This window comes from Trematosphaeria pertusa (assembly GCF_010094035.1).
Source record: "Trematosphaeria pertusa strain CBS 122368 unplaced genomic scaffold BU26scaffold_7, whole genome shotgun sequence".
NCBI lineage: Eukaryota > Fungi > Ascomycota > Dothideomycetes > Pleosporales > Trematosphaeriaceae > Trematosphaeria > Trematosphaeria pertusa.
In genome coordinates this window covers 2,183,194-2,202,023 of record NW_022987218.1, presented here as the reverse complement: position 1 = coordinate 2,202,023, position 18,830 = coordinate 2,183,194, and the positions used below count along the sequence as shown (strand labels likewise).

General features: G+C 56.2%; 9 protein-coding genes across 9 annotated transcripts; 5 read left to right on the top strand and 4 right to left on the bottom strand.

Annotated features, from left to right (window-relative positions):
- Window positions 1-33: 33 nt before the first annotated feature.
- BU26DRAFT_318979 (uncharacterized protein) lies at window positions 34-1,580 on the top strand. Its single transcript, XM_033822020.1, has 2 exons — window positions 34-106; window positions 152-1,580. Exon 2 carries the CDS (start codon window positions 241-243, stop codon window positions 1,534-1,536), a length of 1,296 nt encoding a protein of 431 aa, XP_033684518.1. The 5' UTR covers window positions 34-106; window positions 152-240; the 3' UTR covers window positions 1,537-1,580.
- BU26DRAFT_318972 (Aldo/keto reductase) lies at window positions 1,580-3,014 on the bottom strand. Its single transcript, XM_033822019.1, has 3 exons — window positions 2,710-3,014; window positions 2,487-2,641; window positions 1,580-2,415 (listed from the first exon to the last, which is right to left on the bottom strand). The coding sequence occupies exons 1-3, from the start codon at window positions 2,834-2,836 to the stop codon at window positions 1,624-1,626; spliced, it is 1,074 nt and encodes a 357-aa protein (XP_033684517.1). The 5' UTR covers window positions 2,837-3,014; the 3' UTR covers window positions 1,580-1,623.
- Window positions 3,015-3,424: 410 nt separating this feature from the next.
- Window positions 3,425-4,372, bottom strand: BU26DRAFT_565158 (uncharacterized protein; the record flags this gene model as incomplete). The annotated part of the gene is made up of 2 exons (XM_033833365.1): window positions 3,425-4,240; window positions 4,298-4,372. The coding sequence occupies 2 exons, from the start codon at window positions 4,370-4,372 to the stop codon at window positions 3,425-3,427; spliced, it is 891 nt and encodes a 296-aa protein (XP_033684516.1).
- Window positions 4,373-4,757: 385 nt separating this feature from the next.
- BU26DRAFT_519555 (uncharacterized protein) lies at window positions 4,758-8,809 on the top strand. Its single transcript, XM_033829085.1, has one exon. The coding sequence runs from the start codon at window positions 5,019-5,021 to the stop codon at window positions 8,421-8,423; it is 3,405 nt and encodes a 1,134-aa protein (XP_033684515.1). The 5' UTR covers window positions 4,758-5,018; the 3' UTR covers window positions 8,424-8,809.
- A 184-nt stretch (window positions 8,810-8,993) lies between these two features.
- Window positions 8,994-9,667, top strand: BU26DRAFT_519554 (FKBP-like protein). Its single transcript, XM_033829084.1, has one exon. It carries the CDS (start codon window positions 9,155-9,157, stop codon window positions 9,527-9,529), a length of 375 nt encoding a protein of 124 aa, XP_033684514.1. The 5' UTR covers window positions 8,994-9,154; the 3' UTR covers window positions 9,530-9,667.
- Window positions 9,668-9,801: 134 nt separating this feature from the next.
- Window positions 9,802-12,531, top strand: BU26DRAFT_551203 (SPOC domain-like protein). The gene is made up of 7 exons (XM_033832092.1): window positions 9,802-9,972; window positions 10,021-10,075; window positions 10,129-10,201; window positions 10,251-10,318; window positions 10,364-10,553; window positions 10,601-10,661; window positions 10,708-12,531. Exons 1-7 carry the CDS (start codon window positions 9,844-9,846, stop codon window positions 12,334-12,336), a joined length of 2,205 nt encoding a protein of 734 aa, XP_033684513.1. The 5' UTR covers window positions 9,802-9,843; the 3' UTR covers window positions 12,337-12,531.
- Window positions 12,532-13,173: 642 nt separating this feature from the next.
- BU26DRAFT_318873 (uncharacterized protein) lies at window positions 13,174-14,358 on the bottom strand. Its single transcript, XM_033822018.1, has one exon. It carries the CDS (start codon window positions 14,000-14,002, stop codon window positions 13,370-13,372), a length of 633 nt encoding a protein of 210 aa, XP_033684512.1. The 5' UTR covers window positions 14,003-14,358; the 3' UTR covers window positions 13,174-13,369.
- Window positions 14,359-15,358: 1,000 nt separating this feature from the next.
- BU26DRAFT_519552 (uncharacterized protein) lies at window positions 15,359-16,621 on the top strand. The gene has a single exon (XM_033829083.1). It carries the CDS (start codon window positions 15,579-15,581, stop codon window positions 16,518-16,520), a length of 942 nt encoding a protein of 313 aa, XP_033684511.1. The 5' UTR covers window positions 15,359-15,578; the 3' UTR covers window positions 16,521-16,621.
- A 216-nt stretch (window positions 16,622-16,837) lies between these two features.
- Window positions 16,838-18,003, bottom strand: BU26DRAFT_565151 (uncharacterized protein; the record flags this gene model as incomplete). Its single annotated transcript, XM_033833364.1, has 3 exons — window positions 16,838-17,328; window positions 17,379-17,636; window positions 17,682-18,003. 3 exons carry the CDS (start codon window positions 18,001-18,003, stop codon window positions 16,838-16,840), a joined length of 1,071 nt encoding a protein of 356 aa, XP_033684510.1.
- Window positions 18,004-18,830: the final 827 nt, after the last annotated feature.

The window sequence follows — 18,830 nt, the reverse complement described above, 5'->3', positions numbered from 1 at the left end:
ATATGCTTGTTTGCTATTATGCTGCCTATGAGAAGAGTGAATTAGCATGCATATCTGTTCTAGACGGCATGCTTCCTTCCGATGTAGCGCTGGATAGGCTTGCAATGTGAGGCTCTCGACCCCGACGGTGCTCCGCGCTGAGCTTAGTCAGGACCAACCGTGCCAACCAACTTTGGAATTTTCCAATCTCGAAATTCTGAGCTGGTGCTAAACTTCGAGATCCACCACTCAGCGCCCACAATGTCGAATTCTGCGGAACCGCACACCGACGAGGAAGTCGAGACATCACTCAACAAAGTAGATCGAAAGAAGGACAAGAAGGGCAAGAAGAAATCCAGACCCACGCACGGAGAAGCCGACCAAGATGCCCACGAAGAGGCCAACCCCTCCAAGAAGCGCAAGCGCGACCCTCTCCCCGAAGAAATAGAAATCGACGTCAGCGCCCCAGAGCCCGCTTCCAAGAAAGCCGCCCGCAAAGCGAAGAAGGCCAAGCTTCACCCAACGTCCACTGGCGCTGCGACAGCCACAAATGGCACCACGGACGCTAAGTCCAAGCCAGAGAAGCAAGAGGAAGAAGTGAGGGAGCACACTGGGAAGCGGTCTGTCCATGGCGTCTGGATCGGCAATCTGCCTTGGTCTGCTACTAAGGAATCGCTGCTAGCGTTCCTCACCGAGAACTCTGAGATCAAGACCGAGGAGATAACCCGTGTCTTCATGCCCGCGCCCACCAAGGCTCCCAGACCGAACTGGACAACAGAGATGCCACAGAACAAAGGCTTTGCCTATGTCGACTTCTCAACCGAGCTGGCAATGTACTCTGCCATCGCACTCACCGAGACGAAGATGGACAGGCGGGCGCTGCTGATCAAGAACGCGAAGAGCTTTGAAGGGCGGCCGGATAAGCCCAAGTCAGAGCAGGAGGAAGCTGCAGCGAAGGCGAAGGACAAGAGGCAGCCGAGTCGGAAGGTGTTTGTAGGCAATCTCGGATTTGAAACGAGCAAAGAGGACCTGGAGGAGCACTTCGGACAGTGTGGCGCGGTAGAGAATATCCATATGGCGACGTTTGAGGATTCGGGCAAGTGCAAGGGCTTCGCATGGGTGACGTTTGAAGACGTTGAGGCTGCGACCTCAGCCGTCAATGGCTATGTCTACAAATTGGACAAGGATATCAAGACGAAAGGAGAGACCGAGGAAGAGCATTCCGAGAAGAAGAGCAAGAAGCGCAAATTCCGCCTCAACAAGCTCCTCGGTCGCGATCTACGATGCGAATTCGCCGAGGACCCGACGACACGATATCAGAAACGCTACGCCAAGGAAAAGCCGCAAGACGGTGATGCGATAACCGAAGAGAGCCCCCGCGAACGTCCATTAAACAGGAGGGGCCCATACGTTCCTACGGGAAAGCCGTACAAGCAGTTTGAGCGTAAAGCCAAAGTGGATCCCCGCAGTATCAAGCCCGGCGCTGCGCACACAAGTGCACAGAGAGCTTCGTACGCGATTGCGGAGAGCAAGGGGAAGAAGATTACTTTTGATTGAGCGATCGTGGACCGTAGGACATCTTTTAACGAATATGCATGATTGATACCCCACCAACTACTTCATGAACCTTTCCTCTTCTCCTTTCTATCCAAACCTCTTCATCAGCTCTGCCGGCTTGTTCCCCATAACCTTCTCAATCTCTTCCAGCAGCTCGCCCGTCAACTTGTTCTTCACATCGACCGCCCTCACAGTCTGGAAAATCTGCTCCGGCCGGGAGGCTCCCGTGATCGCACTCGACACGTCCTTATTGGTCAGCACCCACGCCATGCTCAGCGTTGCGACATCGGTGCCGAGCTTCTGCGCAATCCCCATCAACTGCTTCACTTTGTTCTGCTGCGCATTCCACTGCTCGCTGCCAATCGTCTTCGCCACAGATTGAATATACGGATCATCCGACTGCTTCAACCTCGAATCCTCCGGCACACCATCGACATACTTCCCCGTCAGCAGTCCGCCCGCCAACGGCGAGAAGACTGTCAACCCTAGTCCCCGCCGTGCATACAACCCCGCATTCTTAAACTCCTCATCCACCTTGTCCCTCTTCAGCAGCGAATACCCCGGCTGCTCCACAACCGGGCCAATAAGCCCCAGCCGGTCGGCTACGGCCCACGCCTCCTCGATCTCAGAGGCCAGCCACTCCGACGTCCCCCAGTAGAAGCACTTCCCCGCGCCGATGAGGTAGTTGAAGGCGCGCACGGTTTCCTCGACGGGCGTGTGCCGGTCTGGGCGGTGCGCGTACAGGATGTCGACGTAGTCTAGTTGCAGCCGGTCGAGCGAGGCTTGCGTGCCCTCGATCAGGTGCTTGCGCGAGAGACCGAGGTGGTTGATCTTCTTGCGTGGAGCGGCGAGGGCCGAGTTGTGCGTGCCCCAGTATATCTGCGTGCGTTGGCATGGATATCACGGCTAGACCCGATTGAGGGGCATAGATAGCAAATGGGACGCCAGACCTTGGTAGAAACAACAATGTCGCTCCTCTTCCAGCCAAAATGCTTAATCGCCCGCCCCATCACCTTCTCCGACTCGCCGCCCGCATATCCTTCCGCGCAGTCGAAGAAGTTGATCCCCGCGTCGAAGGCGGCTTTCAGGCACGCGAATGTCTTGACTGTGTCTGCGTCAATTGTAGTCCGGCATCAATCGTGTGATGTGGTTGGAGAAAAGATAGTAACGTACCGTCGCCGACATGCCCGCCGTACGTGAGCCAGCCGCCGAGCGAGATGGCGGAGACTTGCAGACCGCTGCGTCCCACGAAGCGGTATTCCATTTCGGGCAAGTCGTTTGGGACGTCTGGAGAGGCCATTGCTATCTCTTTTTCCTAAACTTTTCTCTCGGGTCTTCAGAGAATAGGATAGTAGGTTGGGAATAGGAATTGCTGATTTCACGGAGCCCAAAAAATAATTCCAAGTGCGGTTTCAACGTAGTCAGGACGAATGGCGAGCAGAGGGGAGTGAGTGACACAGAGAATTGTGGTGTGTATTTGTGGTCAATAATCGGCGGGGTAGTTGGGGGATTTGCATTTTGCAGGGTGACGGAGTGGAGACGGGAGACGGGAACGGTGCGCTAGACATGGATATTGGAGAGGGGCTTGACCGGGTTGGGAAGTTCTTCTTCGAATTGTGGGCTGGACTAGAGGTACTTCGGGCCGGGAAGCACAGAGCTAGGATGGTGTCGTTTGTTGCTGCTGTGTGTGAGCAAAGGCAGGGAGGGACTGCTATTACGATGGTGGGCGGTGATGAAAAAATCGAATGAAGTGCGTTCTGGACGAATATGCGTAAGAGAAGGGTTGTAGGCAGGACTCTTAGACATTGACGTATAACGCCTACTTGGATAGTAAAACCCAATTCTGAAGGGCAACGGGCTCACGAAGACACCCGCGGCGGTATATTCCCTACCAGATCCAGGGAATCATCCTCCTCCTGCCACTCACCTTCTCTTCGCCAAATTTCTCCGCGTACCATGCCTTTGTCCCGCTTGCCGTGACCCCAAGATTCACGGCTACGAAGAGAGTCGCGGACGCCAACGTCCAGTTGACAAGCTTGCCCGGTGGGGCGGCCAATACCGATAACAACACGTAGATGGCGATCTCGCACGTGTAGTGCGGACACAAGAGGTTCGGAAACAGCGGGTGCGAGGGCAGCTGATAGCTGGCGTTCTGCGTGCGGAGCCGGTAGAGGTAGGCGTGGTATACGTGCTGGAGCACATGGGCCGTGAGAAGGGCTGGTACTAAGGCTACACTCTTCCACGGTACAGCCTGTGCGTCGTCGAGTGTCGACGAGCTTCCCGGGACCGCTGCCTCATCCTCTATCCAGATGGCGACGTTTGTTGCCAAATAGAAGACCAGCCCCAGAATCCAGTGTGCGAACCACATGGTGCTCTTGCTCGTCGATGTGTATGCATACGACTCCAGCAGCCGGCGGGCGCCCTGCAGCAGCATGAGGGCCCACACCATCCGCAGCCGCCCGTGAGCGTTCCACAGCTGGAGCTTCCACGCCCAGAAAAGCGAGCTTGCTACCGAGACGACATAAAAGTGTGCAAAGTAGTTGTGCGGCACCTGGAAGCTTGCAGCATAGTCCAGGAGCTGTTCGGCGCGGGTGCGTCTCTTCCGCTTCGAGGCTGAGGTCGCCTTTCCGGCTGGCGACGTCGCACGAGAGCCATAGGCAAGAAAGCGGCTTCTGAGGGCGGGAGCGGCCTGTACAGCGAGGATCTAGTAAGCAGCGCAGGTCAGCCAGGTGCAGAGCGAGGGCTGATGGTGTCGCGATACAAGAGCAGAGGCGGCGACGTAGAAGGCGCGCAGCACGAAGGCCGGATCCGGCAGATGGCCCAGTGCCGCATCCATTGCGCTGGCAGTGGATATATTGAGCGTACCACCGCGGGCGTGGAGGGCGTGCGGGGCGGAGTGGTGAGCGAGGAGGGATGGACGCTTCACCGCTGGGGTGTTGAGGACAGCCTTGGAAGGCTAATCTGTGGGCGAACTCTGGAATGCGGGCGGGCGACCGTTGGGAGACGCAACGACGGGCGGTATGCAGCGCCAGACCGGCGTCCGACAGCTGTCCATTATTACCTCCACTGCCTCGCGTGCGCCCATGGTGATCAAATAACGGGGCAGGCCGCGAGGGGCAGGGTTGCGCGCTCAGGAGAGGCCCAAGGCCGGGCGCGGCCTCTGACTGGCCCGCCACGGCTCGCCGCCGCTTCGCCTCCGTCCCCAATCTCGACGCTGCACACTCACAGCTCACTGCTCTCCTCGCGCTGCTGCCACGCCTGCTCCGCTCCCATCACCACCCATCGCGCCCGCGCCTGCCGCTCCTCGCCCGCTCCTCGCCAGACCCAGGGAGCCATTCTCCCGCTGAACAAAACGACTCACGCGACGGCGCGCTTCCCGGCAGGCAGCCAAGCGCCCTGTCCTTGCCGCCCGCGCCCACTGTCCCTTGCGCTACAAGCCGACATGAGGCAGGAACTCCTGAGTCCTGTCCACTTCCTGCGTGATGACCAGTAATGGCGAAGCTGTCCTGAACCCGTCATCCATCTCGGCCGCCACCCTCAACGACGCCACACCACGACCAGACTCCAAGCCAGCCTCGCCGTCGCCGAGAGAGAAGCCAGCACCAAAGGAACACGTGCAGAACGGCGAGGATGCCGCCGACGACGCCCAGAACGAGTCCGAGGCGGAGACGGTCGTGCTGGACCCCAAGGACGACCGCGGCGACAGAAAGGTGATCAAGACGGAGAACAACGACGAGGATGATGCCGCACGCCTGCGCTCCGTTAAGGAGGACTCGCGTACGCGGTCGCCGACGACGAACGGCCGCCGCCCCTCGCGCGATGACAAGGTCGTGAAGGTGAACGGCGCCAAGCACGGCTCCGAGCGCGATGTAAAGAGCCCTGTTCCTACCTCACCCAGCAGCCGCACCGCATCGCGGCACACTAAAGAGACCAGCCCGGCCGACTCTGTCAGATCCCCCGCGCCGTCTGCTGCATCGCCGCCCCAACCCGCTGGACGCGGCCGCAGCGCGTCAACTGTCGAATCCCGCAAGCGCAAGCTGCGCGACGAGTCGAACCCCAAGGCGCTGGAGCCCCCGCGACAAAAGGCCAAAACAGAGGGACTCAAAGACCTGCGCCAGCCGACGTCACCCGCAACCCCAGGGCTGGGCCGTCCCCACAAGCGCTCGCAGTCGACGCAGTCGATCGTATCCGGTGCTGTAGGCCGCAAGCGCAGAGAATTGGCTGCACTCGCACTGCCCGAGCGTAAAAACTGGTCCGACGACAGCTCCGAGAACTCGTCGTCGCCTCGCCCCACAACAACGCCGAATTTGCCTCACACAAGACTCAAGCGCTCCTCGCATCGCGCGCTGACCTCGCCCGCACGCGCAATGCCCCACGGGCGAAAGGTCGACAGGTTCGGCGCGACGCGGCTGGCTAGAGAAAGCGAGAAGGGCGACCTCGCATCGGTCAAGGCAGCCCACGAGGCGGCGCCAGAAGAGCTGGACCAAGAAGACTTCGCGGGTATTGCGCCGTTGCAAAAGGCAGCGCTTCACGGCTGGGCAGATGTCGTGCGATATCTTATCCAAAGCGGATGCCGGACCGACTGCGAATCCAACGACCGGGACACGCCCCTCATCGATGCGGTCGAGAACGGACACTTGGATGTGGTGAAGCTTCTACTAAACGAAGGCCACGTGAACCCCCACCATCAGAACAAGAAGGGCCAGCGCGCCATCGACGTGCTGGACTACGAGACTGAGGATGCCGAGGAAATCGAAAAGGAGCTCAGGGCGGCCATGCGAAGAGAAGTCGATACGACGGCCAATGACGATTACAGCCAGTCTGGAGTGAGCCAGACGAAATCAGCGTCTCGGTTGCTGTACAACGAATACAACACGGAAACACTGATTGAAAAAGCAGGAGATGGGGACATCCTCGCTGTGGGCGAGCTCATCAACAGCAACATCAAGCCGAACATTGCGTGTGGGGTAGCTGCAGCGCGCGGAGGCCACTACGATATCCTCAGCATTCTTCTGGCGAGCGGTCTCAAGGCAGACCCTGACCCCTCGAAACACAGCGAGACGCCCATGCTGGTCGCCATCGGGCGAGGACATCTCAAGATTGTCCAGTTGCTGCTCGAGCAGGACAATTTCGACCCCACACGGCGAAACCGGGAGGGCAAAGCTTACTGGGAGATATCCGAAGACCGACGGGGTCCGAAATGGGAGCACGAGAGGGACATCTTGAAGAGTGCATACGACAGCTTTAAAACGTCACACAAGAGCCCGAGGAGGAACAAGAAAGAGGCGCCAAACCCATCAGCCATCCGGATGAAAAGGAAATCATCACCGCTGAGGCGAGAGCGCTCGTCGTCGCCGCGGCCGGAGGCGAAACGCGCCAATTTTACTAAGTCGACGACCGTGCCGCAAGGCCCTCAAAAGTCCAGGAGATTAATGTCTGGGAAAGAGATGGCGAACCGGGAAGGGAAGCGGCGAAGACGGGTTGTGAACGATGAGAGTTCAGATTCCGACAGCGATGATGCAGTACGAGCGCCGGCCAAACGGGCCATCAAACCTCGCTCTTTCAGCGAAGGTGAGGACCACAAGGCGGGTAAAAAGATCAAAGCTCGCTCGGGAGAAAAAGACGTCTCGAAGCGGCGCGCTCGTGCCCAATCGCACGCCAGCGACGATGAACCTCAACAAAAGCCGGTGTCAAAAATTCGCACTAAGATGGAAAAAGTTCACAGCGCCAAACCTACCCCAGACCCTGAGTCGCCTGACGAGAAGAAGCCGATCAAGAACAGGATTAGGCCACGATCCATGGAAGGCCCGAAGGCCAAGAAGCGGCGGGCGTCGAACGATACGATTGACGTTAGGGTGAAGAAGACACCTAGTGCATCCGCGAAGTCGACCCCTGCGCCTCCAGAGAAAGCCTCCACGCCAGATTCGGTCCGAGAGCGCCGTCAGGAGGAACAGAGACAGGCCGAGGAGCAGGCAGCCGAGGCGAAACGGAAAGCGGCTGAAGAAGCAGCACGCAAGCGCGAAGAGGAGGAGGCTGCTCGAAGACGTGAAGAGGAAGCCGCACGCAAGGCTGCAGAGGAGGAGGCGAGAAGGAAGGCTGAAGCAGAGGCCGAGGCGAAGCGTTTGGCGGAGGAAGCGGAAGCTGCCCGCAGGCGCGAAGAGGAGGAAGCGAGACGGCGAGCCGAAGAGGAGGCGCGACGCCAAGAGGAACTCGCCGCTCGTCAGCAGCGTGTGTCTATGCTCCCGCGAGCCTTGCGTAGGGCGTGCGAGCTGGGCAACAACCGACCGCTGCATTTCTCAGGCGAAGAGCTTGGTATCTCCGCCGTCTTCCTCCCGTTATTCTATGCGACATCGCACGATCTACGACCGGATGAGCCCAAGGATGCTGTGAGCAAGATCTATATTCCTTCCTTCCAGGTCGTTGGTATTCTTGGACTTCCAGAACTCGACCTCGCACGTCTCGATGTGCCATATTCGTCGTGGGACCGTGTCGCCGTTACTTCCCAGCAGCGCGACCTACTCCTCCGCCAGTACGACGTGGCCCTCCTCGCTCAGGACTTCCGCTTCCCGATGGAGGGTACACCGGACTTTGACTACGCCAAGATCCAAGAGAGCATTAAGGAGGCCCGCCAGCAGTTCCTGAACATGGACGGCTTGTACTGGGTCGAGGATGTGGTGCTATATCCGGAGGTGGAGAAAGTAGAAAATCTACGGCCGCTCCTGGAGGAAATCAAGGACGTGAGTAGGAGGAGGCGAATTCATGTCGCGGAGACCGAGGCGGAAACAATGCCGGAGAAGAAGCACAGACCGAGGAAAAGCTTCATGGATACCGTGCTCGCGCAGAACCTGGTCAACGGCATTGCTGCAAAAGTCAACGGCGAGGGATGAATTCGCGGGGCCCATCCCGGCCTGCTCTACTCACTTCCCGCCCAGTTCTGGCGCGGGTATACGTTGTCCCGATGGACGGTTGCGGCGATGCGAACCGCGACTGGGGATGACACGATACTTTTGGAGGATCCAGCTTTTATATGATGAAGATGAGATGAATCAGGACTGTGCCGCACTAATGGACCAGATGGGGTGCACACGATCTTTCAGATTCTCTTTGTATCTATGAGGATGGGTTGGCGAAGATACGCCGTATGAAGGATATGGAGGGATGAGTCTGCATATAGTAATGTCATCTTGATGATGAGACTGTTGCAGTGCTTATGGCTGCATGATGTGTAGTCTCGGTGAAGTGCTTCTAGTGGAAAGAGTGAAACCGAAGCTGGGGAATAAGAATTTGCGGGGCTCTGGAACGGCATTCACCATTTTGAGGCTGCTTGCTTGACCGCCTTCTCTTTGAGGCGATTTTGCCGCCCCGCATCGACATCCCACCTCGAAGGCTCCACCACCCGCGATCCATATTTCTCGCTTCATACTTTGTTTTGAGCCGTTGAGCTCCCCTCACGTCCCACGCCTTCATCCCACAGCTTCTTACCCAGGTTTTCGCACCGCTTGCCCCGCATCCCAACTCCCGACACATCCCACATCTCGCGACCCCCGCATCGCCGCCCACGCATAACTCTCAACCTCCATCCTCCCCACCGTACATCTCGTTCTCCGCGCCACACGCAATGCCTCCCAAAAACAAAGGTAAAGCGAAAGACGCCTCGAAAGACGAAGGCGCGAAGAGCAGCAAAGGCAGCGGCAAACTCAAGCCGGCGACCAGCATCAACGTGCGGCACATACTCTGCGAAAAGCACAGCAAGAAGGAGGAGGCGCTGGAGAAGCTGCGCAACGGGGCAAAGTTCGACGAGGTTGCGCGGGAGATGAGCGAGGACAAGGCGCGCCAGGGCGGCAGTCTGGGCTGGAAAACGCGCGGCAGTCTGCTTGCGGAGTTTGAGAAGGTCGCGTATGAGCTGGAGCCTAGTACGACGGCGAGCCCCAAGTGGGGAGAGTGCAAGACGGGCGAGGGGTATCATGTTATTATGGTGGAAGGGAGGAAATGAGGGAGGATCGCATATTGAGAGCATCGCGTTGAGTGTGGATCTGTTCGGCGTATGGGATAAACTCCGGTTTTCAGTTATGGCAGGGTTTCCTCCTTAGAGTGGAATCACAAGCAAAGCAAACATTACTCACGTCCTTATGCTTCACCATCGCCGCTTTGCCTGTTGCCTGCTCGTCATGTGAGCTCGCGTCCTATTCGTCGCGCGTCGTGGCCCGTGCGCGTATCCCTAACCCTTAGCTCACCGTGAGGCTTCAGCATCGCTTCCATTGTTAACACCACACTCTTTCGTCGCTCCACTCCCTTATTTCGCAAGCAATGGCGCAGAAAGAAGCGACCGTATATATTCTCGATCTCGGGGAGACGATGGGCGAGAAGCGCCATGGGAGGGAAAAGAACGATTTGGAGTGGGCGTTGGAGTATGTTTGGGATAAGATCACGACTACAGTGCGTCCCGACTGCTGGTTTGTGGGGCAAGCACTGATAACGAGATAGGTTGCGACGGGTAGGAAGACGGCGTTGATGAGCGTGGTGGGGTTTCGGACGGATGGTACGTGCCAAATTAACGACGCGCTGGGGGTAGCAACGCTAATGAGATAGCAGGGACGGATTTGAGCGGGGTGATGGAGGAAGAAGAGGGCTATGAGCATATTACCGTTTTCTCGGAGCTGAAGCAGTGAGTATGATTGCGGGTAGCACGTAAATGACGGCGCTAATAAAGATAGGTATCTACTTCCAGATATCCGGAGTCTAGAGGAGAATTTGAAGCCTAGCGCAACAGGCGAGGGTGACCGTACGTGTTATTCAATATGTATTGCGCGTTTCTGACGGGTTTTAGTGATATCTGCGCTGGCTGTCGCCATTCAGTTAATCGACAGAGCGACGACAGGAAAGACAGGTAACCCGCTCAAGTTCGATCGTCGCATCATCATTGTTACAGATGGGAGAGGTTACATGGATACTGGCGACCTCGAAGCAATCACGAGCAAGGTGAGGGACTATGATCCGCCCATTGAAGTCGTGCTGCTGTGAGTATGATGCGCTGGATGCAAGGGGAGGGGCTGATGTGGTGTAGAGGCGTGGACTTCGACGATCCTGACAGCGGGTACAAAGAGGAGGAAAAGGACGCGCATAAGGTATCGCCCTCAATCTCGCTTCGCTGACTTTCCTAATGGCGACCAGGAGCAAAATGAGGCCATCCTCAAAGAGTTCGTAGAAAACTGTGACGGGGCCTATGGAACTCTTGCTGTAGCTGTCGAGCAGCTGGATATCCCCCGCACCAAGGAGACACGAGCGGTTCCGAGCTACAGGGGCACGCTCACCCTTGGAGATGCCGCGACCTACGACGCTACGCTTACGATCGACGTTGAGCGATACCCATGCACTATGGTCGCCAAACCCCCAACGGCGAGCTCCTTCGTGGTGCGGACGGACCTCGGAGGCGTACCAGGCCCCAGTACTCAGTCGACTTCCACAGTCGTCGGTGATGACCATCCAATGGATGGCCAGCTCTCTGCCGTCCGGAGCCAGCGGGTCTACCAGGTTGACAATCCGGAAGAGCCGGGGCAGAAGATGAATGTCGAGCCTGACGAACTGGAGCGCGGGTTTGAGTACGGTCGAACTGCAGTCCACATCAGCGAGGCTGATTCCAACGTCGTGAAGCTCGAGACGCAGCAATCCCTGGAACTCATCGGTTTCATCTCAGAAGACAAGTTTGATCGTTACCTCCCCATGTCGCGTACGAACTTTATCGTATCCCAAAAGGCCAACCCACAGGCGCAGCTAGCACTCTCGTCTTTCATCCACGCTCTCTACGAAGCTGGTTGCTATGCTGTCGCGCGGCTTGTTGCTAAAGAGAACAAGCCGCCCCTCATGGTGCTCTTAGTCCCGAGAATTGAGCCAGACTTCGAAGCCCTGGTGGATGTCGAACTCCCCTTTGAAGAAGACATGCGGCGCTACAAGTTCCCACCCCTGGACAAGAAGCTCACTATTTCGGGCAAGACGATTACCGAGCACAGGGATCTACCGAACGCCGACCTTATGCAGGCAATGAGCGATTACGTCGATGCAATGGACCTTTCCACGTTCGACCGCGACGAAGACGGCGAACCCATGGAATATGCCAGGCTGGAGGATACATATTCACCACTTCTACACCGAGTCAACCACATCATCCGCTGGCGCGCCACACATCCTGATCCCACACTGCCTCTTCCCGGCCCTCCGCAGATACTTACAAAGTACTCCGTCCCGCCGCCAGAGCTGCTACTGCAGACGGAGCAGCAGATAATCGCACTGGAAAAGGCAGCTGATGTCAAGAAAGTCCCACCCAAGACCAAGGGCCGCGGAAAACGCACGCGCGCCGACCGTGAAAAGCCACTCTCAGGCCTTGACATCGACGAACTCCTCGGAAACCCCAAGCGTGTCAAGATCGACGCCTCGAACCTCATCCCCTCCTTCAAGCGAGCCCTCGCCGCCACCGACGATCTCGAAGCAATCCAAGCCGCCGCCGACGCCATGGGCGCCGAGATCCGGAACTTCATCGCCAACTCCGTCGGCGACAGCGGATACGGCCAGGCGCTCGAGGCGATACGCGTGATGCGCGATGAGATTACGGAGCTGGAAGAACCTGAGATATATAACCAGTTCATCCGGCAGCTGAAGGAGGATATTCTGGGCGGGAAATTGAAGGGCGATCGGAGGGAGATGTGGTGGAGGATAAGGGGAAGTAAATATGGGCTTATTGATCGGAAGAGGTGCTTTGCGAGTGATGTTACGGAGGAGCAGGCAAACGCGTTCTACAAAAGCTGAGGATGAGGAGGTCGGTGGTCTGTGCCATTCGTCCCCTTGACCATTAGCAACGAAGAGCAGAATCTGAATGAGCTGTATGATATACACGGACACTGAAAGTACGCATACGAGGATAACCAGGATAAGGGCCTGACACCGCCACTAGATTCAACACTAAAACTTCGCTTGAGGAAACACAGTGAAAAAGCATACGCGGTTCCTCTATCTTCGGTTCATCATGGGACCCTGAGGTTGGGCCCAGCTGCTGCTGCCCAAGGTGGCGTCAATAGATTGGATTTGTGCGGAGCGTCAATTGGCCGTGATGTAGTCGCTTCTGGTGATATTGCAGGTGCTGGAAGGGTAGAATGCGTTCAAGCCAAGATGCGTAAGCTTCTTGGAGACATAAGCAACGTGGAGAGGGCTTCGCTGAGCACGCCTGAGTTAATAGGATCGTGGAAGGGAGAGAGCGCTTAGCGGAGGATGTCTGGGTTCAAGCTTTCCGCGACATCGAACCGTTGCGCTGACTTGTATGGCTAGGAATCGGATTTGGTTGGCATGTCTACTGGTTGAGTTGGTAGTCTGGACATGTAGTAGAGGGAGGCTTGTGGTGTGTTGTGCTGCAGAGAGAATGATATGCGAAGAACTTCCACGATAGAGAGGCATACGTCTGAAAGCGAATCAATTTGTATCAGTGGATATGCAAGTAAGGAGGCATAAAGTGAATCTAGGAAGCTACGGAAGAAAGGGTGTCCCTAAGGTATATAAGAACCAGAGTAGGAACAATTTGCCAAAGGGCTGAGTAACCTTCGCAATTTCGTGACAGAGCCATAAGGAATAAAACATGGTGCCCATATTCGCTAGTACATGAGATCTGGGCTTCGATTGGTGTGCGGCCGGCTGTGAAAGCAAATGTACCGATTGCAGAGGATGCGTGGTATCTGGGTAGGGTCTTTCAGGAGAGGATGCCGAAGTATTTCAACACCGGCTGGGCCCAAATTCCCGCCAGCATATGCCATATTTCCCATACCGTTCAAGCTTCCAAACATCGGCATCATCACATCTGACAACCAAGCTCCTCCCTCAGCAGCGCCTGGAGAGATGGGTCTGGCGTTTTCGAAACGCTAGCCTTAAACTCCAACTGCACCTTCGCGGCTGGAATCCGTACTCCAAGGCTCCTGAGGTCCGCGCGGAGGCGCGAGAGGTGCGTCGGTGCAAATTTAAGAGCTCCAAGGAAAAGTGACAGCTTCACACACTGCAGGCCAGTGAAACCGAGCTCGCCACTAGCAAACCTTCGTAGTAGGTGTAAGTCCTTGGAATCGTGCACGAGCTCGCGTGATGCAAAGTCGAACTCAAGTTTGAGCTTGAGGTTAAGGGAGCGGATCCAAGGCCGAGTAGACACGGGCGGAAGCACTGGCTGTCGTGTAATTCCCGTTAAGCAATGAAATAGGTCTTTTGCTTGGGCATATTCTAGTCCCTTAACCTTGATTGTATTCGACTTGTAGAACACCTCGAGGCCGATTCTCTCGAAGTCCTTGCAGGTCATTAGGATAGGAAGGATACTCCAACGGAATTTGCTATATATAACCGGATAAGAATACGACAAGACCATGGTGAGGATGTCGAGTTTGATTTCTTCGGGAAGATCGGACCAGCACTTGCTCCTCGCAGCCTCGGTTGTGGTAGCCATGGTGTAGGTTGGAGGTGGCTGTGGTTTGGTGTATGAGCGCAGGAATTCTTAGAGTCCAGCAGAGGAGTTTATATTCATCGGTTCGCACGCTAGGGCGGGGCCTAAGGTGGAAGTGACCGACTTTTGATGACTTTCCCTCGGCTGACATCGATTTCACCACGGTCTCCGCCCGGCTCGGCCTAGCACCTTCTTTCGGTGCTCCCTGGCGTGAGTAGAGGGTAGTGGAGGAGGGCGATGATGTAACGGTCCAAGTTCGTCAAACAACGCCTCGAACACCATATCGAACTGCTCCATCTCACGTGCAAGCTCAATGTTCAGTTCCGCTAATGCCTCCCAATCATACTTGCACCCAAGCTCCTTCATAACCATTGCTTCAAAAGGGCTAGGTGGAAGTGATGGCAAAATTGTTCGATTGGTTCGACCGGCATTCGCTATATGGTAGCTTCGATGGAAACGAAGCATCCGTACGTTTTCGACGTTGAAGCGTACTCTAGCGGATCATAGGATGTGCCGGAAGTGAAGAAGTTCCTTCTTGCTGTGTAGAATACCGTAGAACGCAACCCGCAGCGTGATTTGCCTCAGGTTAGAGTACAGAGACTGATTGCGTGACAGTGCAAGGATGGTATTCCAGTCAGACATCATGTCGAGGTCCCCTGGCGAATAAACGGATAAAGGAAGATCCGCAATAATATCTATCCTCTTGATCCAGGCCCTAGTATTTGGTGGTGGCAATCTCCCGTGCAACCCCCTTTTCGAGACCCACTCGTCCAATCCCTTCAAGAACAGAGTGTTTGCCGAATAGAAAGCTTCGGGTGCAAGCCTCGCGAAGTCTTTGCAGACAAGAAAATACCGGCAAGATCTCGCTGCAGAACCGCTTGTAGCCAATGGAGTCTTCGTAGGTGAGAGCGTACGTGAGAATCTGAAGCTTCAACTCATCTGGCAGCTCGCTCCAGCCGAAAAACCATACATCGAATATCCGCAGATCCGAAGTGACGGGAGGCAGATCGATCCAATAGAACTCCCACGCATCCACATCGGCGGGTGCACTGAGTTGTTTTCTTACGTCCTCGCTCCGGCTAGAGCGTTTGTCGAGACGGTGCGCCATCGGGAGCTACTAAGGAGCTCAGCGCGTGGGAGAGCAAATATGAAGAGAAGCAGATCCGTCCTCAAGCGATTAGAAAAGACGAAGGGAGCGGTGGGGTTGCAACGTTGGTGACACTGAAGTGGGGCGTTCAGAGCGTTGGACTGACAACATGCTAAGCTTCTAGCGTACGCGCTAGTCCAAAATGGGCGGTGAAGTGCAGGCGCAACAATTGGCTTCGAAGCTTCAAGTCGCCATTTCCTCCACCGCACAAACGCCAGAACATACCGCCCATCATCCGTCTTCCCAAAAAGGTACGTACTACACCGCCGAGCGGTATCGAGAAAATGTTGAAGGCCGGCGGCGTATTGAAACCGCGCCGAAGCACGTCAGGCTGAGCTGCCCATTCTGGTCCACTCAAAATAGCTTTGCCCTGCGCACTCGCAGTTCTGACTCACTAACGCCTAACTAACAAGCCTCGCCAGCCGGTCCACCATGGTGTACCGTGCGAATGATTGGGACGCGCTGCCCAAGACTGGCGACGGAGTGCAGGCCGCGGACTTCGATCCCCCTCCGGATTGGGGCTTCGGCTCTGGTGGCGATGACTACCCGCCTTGGGAGATTTGCGATGATGAGCATCTCGCTCTGCAACTCTTACAGGCCGAGCTCGACAATCCGTCCCTGCCGTACACCGTCAATCTAGTCAAGACTGTTTGCGTGGGCAGTTGGTGGGGCCTGCCGCTGGAGATCAAAATCAAGATTCTGGCATACCTCCTCGAAGTCCCGCACCAGATTACCGCGGATGATGTCGACAGCGGCGGAAGCGGCAGGAAGCGTCATCGTCAAACACGACTGACCCCCCGTGACTGGCTGGGCTACGACCTCACTCGCTACAAGCTGGTTTCCAAGGAGTTCCGTGGTGTGGTACAGCAAGTGTTCTACCAAAAGAACGAGTTCGTCCTGCAGCCCGGCCGCGAAACCAAGGACATCATCATACTCCCATACCTGTCCCTCTTCTACCCAGTGCTGAGCGTCAACCACTTCATCAAACGCCTGGACTTCAAGCCGCCCGAGGAGCTGATGAACCACGAGTACGAGCGCTTCCAGTACCTCGCGGGCGGTCCAAAGCTCGTAGACGACACCTGGCAGTTCCTCAAGAACATCGCCCTCGGCAAGTACGGGTTCCCACTGCTCGAGCGCATCCGCGTCTTCTTCCTCCCGGATTCTGCCCGAATGCAGGTTTTCTGGAACTGGAAGATCAAGGTCAAGACCGTGGATGGGTACAAGCTCTTTTTGCCTGTCGACGCGCACTGGCAGCAAGAGCTAGACCTCGAGTTGGCCGTCCGGCCTATTGGACTGACCTGTTCGGACCAGCCGGGCTTTGAGCTCATTCGGAGGGAGACAGCGGATAAGGTCGGGTTGGCTGATGCTCATTGAGCTGAGATTTGATCGTATGATTTCGCCCGGGTGACATGACGGGATCGAGACTGGATCGGATGCGACGGCTTCGGGAATGTCAACAGAATCGGATGTGGTATCTTCACCCAAATGTGAGCATCGCAGATTCGAGAGATTTTAAGCGGAAATTGGAAGGATCTTCCCTGCGGTAGAGAGGCCAAGTCCGCTGATGAAGGCTTACCGTAGAAAGCAACTCGAACAGACTTCTCCGGTTGGAGGAAAGCAAATGTGCATACGGACATAAACGTGAAGTCTTGATTGTCTAAAATCCATCTATTTCCGCAGACTCACTCGCATCACTTCCTCCTCTCAAACCTCGGACTCTTCATTCCGCTCCCCGTCCCCGGCAACTCCACCGGCGGCCTCTCAGCCCCCATCTCCATAGGCGCCTGCTGCGCATATACCGGCACCTGACTGTGCCCAGATCCGGGGCCTTGCTTATACTCTTGCATATGCGGCGGCATATTCTGCATCCCCCTGCCGTCCAACTCGCCCTGTGTATATGGAGAGCTACGTTTTCGTCGGCGGAGAACGAGGAATACGAGGCCGCAGAGGATGGCGAGCCCGGCGATGGCCCCGATTACTATGCCGGCTATTGCGCCACCGGAGAGGGAGGAGTCAGAGGAGTCAGAGGATGGTGAGGATGGTGAGGATGTTGATGATGTGGTGGGCGATGTGGAGGACCCGGGGGACGTGGAAGTTGCGACGGAGAACACATTCGTACTGAGGGAGATGGTGGAGCTGAGAGAGGGTTTTTGTTGGCATGCTGACTTGAGTGCGCTGAGAACTGTTATTTCGTTAGCATATGACCTAGCTTCCTGCAAGCGTGACACCTACAATTCCCAAGAATCTTCACATTATCCACGCCGTACAGACACTTTGAGCAATCATCGACGCCTGACATGAACGCGCCATTGTTCGACTCGCAGTAGTTGTACTGAAGCGTCTCGTTCGTCTCTTTGAGTCGGTCCTCGATCGCATTGCCAATAGGGTCGCATGCGGCATGGCATTCCGAGTTTGCGAGGGTCGCGTTGGGGTTCTGCTCGTCCTGGAAGAAACCTTGGACGCACCAGGCTACCGTGGACTTGATGTTGACTGGCACAGTCAGTTTCGCTGCCGCAGCAAAGTGGATTAACCTACACAAAAACCAGTAGACATCGTTCTCCTCGTTGACGGTGTCGACAGCCGTGCTATTCTGCTCGCAGCTCACGCACGTCCTAAACTTGCGGCCTATTGCAGTCTCGTTGGTGCCATCGTAGTCCGAGTCCAGGCAGCTCAGGTCGCCGCTGAATGTCTGCGAGCTGGCGATGTCCGAGACGTTAAGGCCGGGCGAGTTGATGCAGAAGTTGGAGCACTGCGAGTCAGCGGTAACTTCTATCGCGCGTACGCGTCCATCAAACAACGCGATGATGGTAAAAAGAACGAAGATGTAGCACACAAGCTGATATCTCGGCTGCGACATCCTTGCGACGCGAAACGGGAAATTGTGATGTCGTTGCAGTTCGGTTGAGGAAGGTGAGAAGAGAGAACAGACGGAAGAAAGCAGGGGAACGGCGGCCGACCTCCTCATGGGAGGCCTGAAAGCCCATCATGAACCGCATGTCGGATTTGACGCTGTGTAGCTTGGGGGCGGTGTTTAGTGCATCGAGGAGTGTGTGGTGGCTGTTCCGATGAGGCACCAAGTGTGCCATGTTGGGGGCGGGATCGGCGCGATTGGATCGCAGAAAATGCCGCGAATATATAGAACAGCGCCTCCCGCTCACCATGTTCGTCAGTGTCGGAGTTTTCAGGTTCGTCGTCCAGGTGCTGGATATCAACGTCGAGGAGGTTTTGATGTGTGAATAAGCTTTCAAGCCCCACGCGCCTCGCGCACGGACCCCGGACCGGGATCGATGACGCTTTCTTGTCTCGCCAAGCCACAATTGAAGATGACAACGAGCTCGCTCTTCGTTCAAAATCCTTCCCGTCTATCGCCGCCTATTTGTCATTCGCGCTATCGAGCCACAGCTGTGAAAGGCTGTGTTTGAACTACGTGTGAAAGCATCACAGCGTGGCCTGGCTGGCTCTGGTATACGTTCCAGCGTTGGTAGGACTCCCTGGCAAAGGTCTTCAGGCTACATGGTACATTTCCTAACACCAAACTAGCTAATAAGTAACAGCCTCCCAGCTTCCCGGCGACGAATGTGATTTTGTCCCCCACTTATTGTTAGGTGACATACGGTATGCGCACATCGGAATCTGCTTGCCTAGCAGTGAATATGATGAGCCGCAAAGCAAAACGGGGAAATC

Bases quoted from the DNA above. Each gene is read 5' to 3' on its own strand.
- BU26DRAFT_318979 (XM_033822020.1), top strand. From the start codon at position 241: ATGTCGAATTCTGCGGAACCGCACACCGACGAGGAAGTCGAGACATCA.
- BU26DRAFT_318972 (XM_033822019.1), bottom strand. From the start codon at position 2,836: ATGGCCTCTCCAGACGTCCCAAACGACTTGCCCGAAATGGAATACCGC. The intron at 2,642-2,709 runs GTACGTTACTAT...ACGCAGACACAG, and splicing joins CGGCGGGCATGTCGGCGACG to TCAAGACATTCGCGTGCCTG. The intron at 2,416-2,486 runs GTCTGGCGTCCC...CAACGCACGCAG, and splicing joins ACATTGTTGTTTCTACCAAG to ATATACTGGGGCACGCACAA.
- BU26DRAFT_519555 (XM_033829085.1), top strand. From the start codon at position 5,019: ATGACCAGTAATGGCGAAGCTGTCCTGAACCCGTCATCCATCTCGGCC.
- BU26DRAFT_519554 (XM_033829084.1), top strand. From the start codon at position 9,155: ATGCCTCCCAAAAACAAAGGTAAAGCGAAAGACGCCTCGAAAGACGAA.
- BU26DRAFT_551203 (XM_033832092.1), top strand. From the start codon at position 9,844: ATGGCGCAGAAAGAAGCGACCGTATATATTCTCGATCTCGGGGAGACG. The intron at 10,319-10,363 runs GTACGTGTTATT...GACGGGTTTTAG, and splicing joins CGCAACAGGCGAGGGTGACC to TGATATCTGCGCTGGCTGTC. The intron at 10,662-10,707 runs GTATCGCCCTCA...AATGGCGACCAG, and splicing joins AGGAAAAGGACGCGCATAAG to GAGCAAAATGAGGCCATCCT.
- BU26DRAFT_318873 (XM_033822018.1), bottom strand. From the start codon at position 14,002: ATGGCTACCACAACCGAGGCTGCGAGGAGCAAGTGCTGGTCCGATCTT.
- BU26DRAFT_519552 (XM_033829083.1), top strand. From the start codon at position 15,579: ATGGTGTACCGTGCGAATGATTGGGACGCGCTGCCCAAGACTGGCGAC.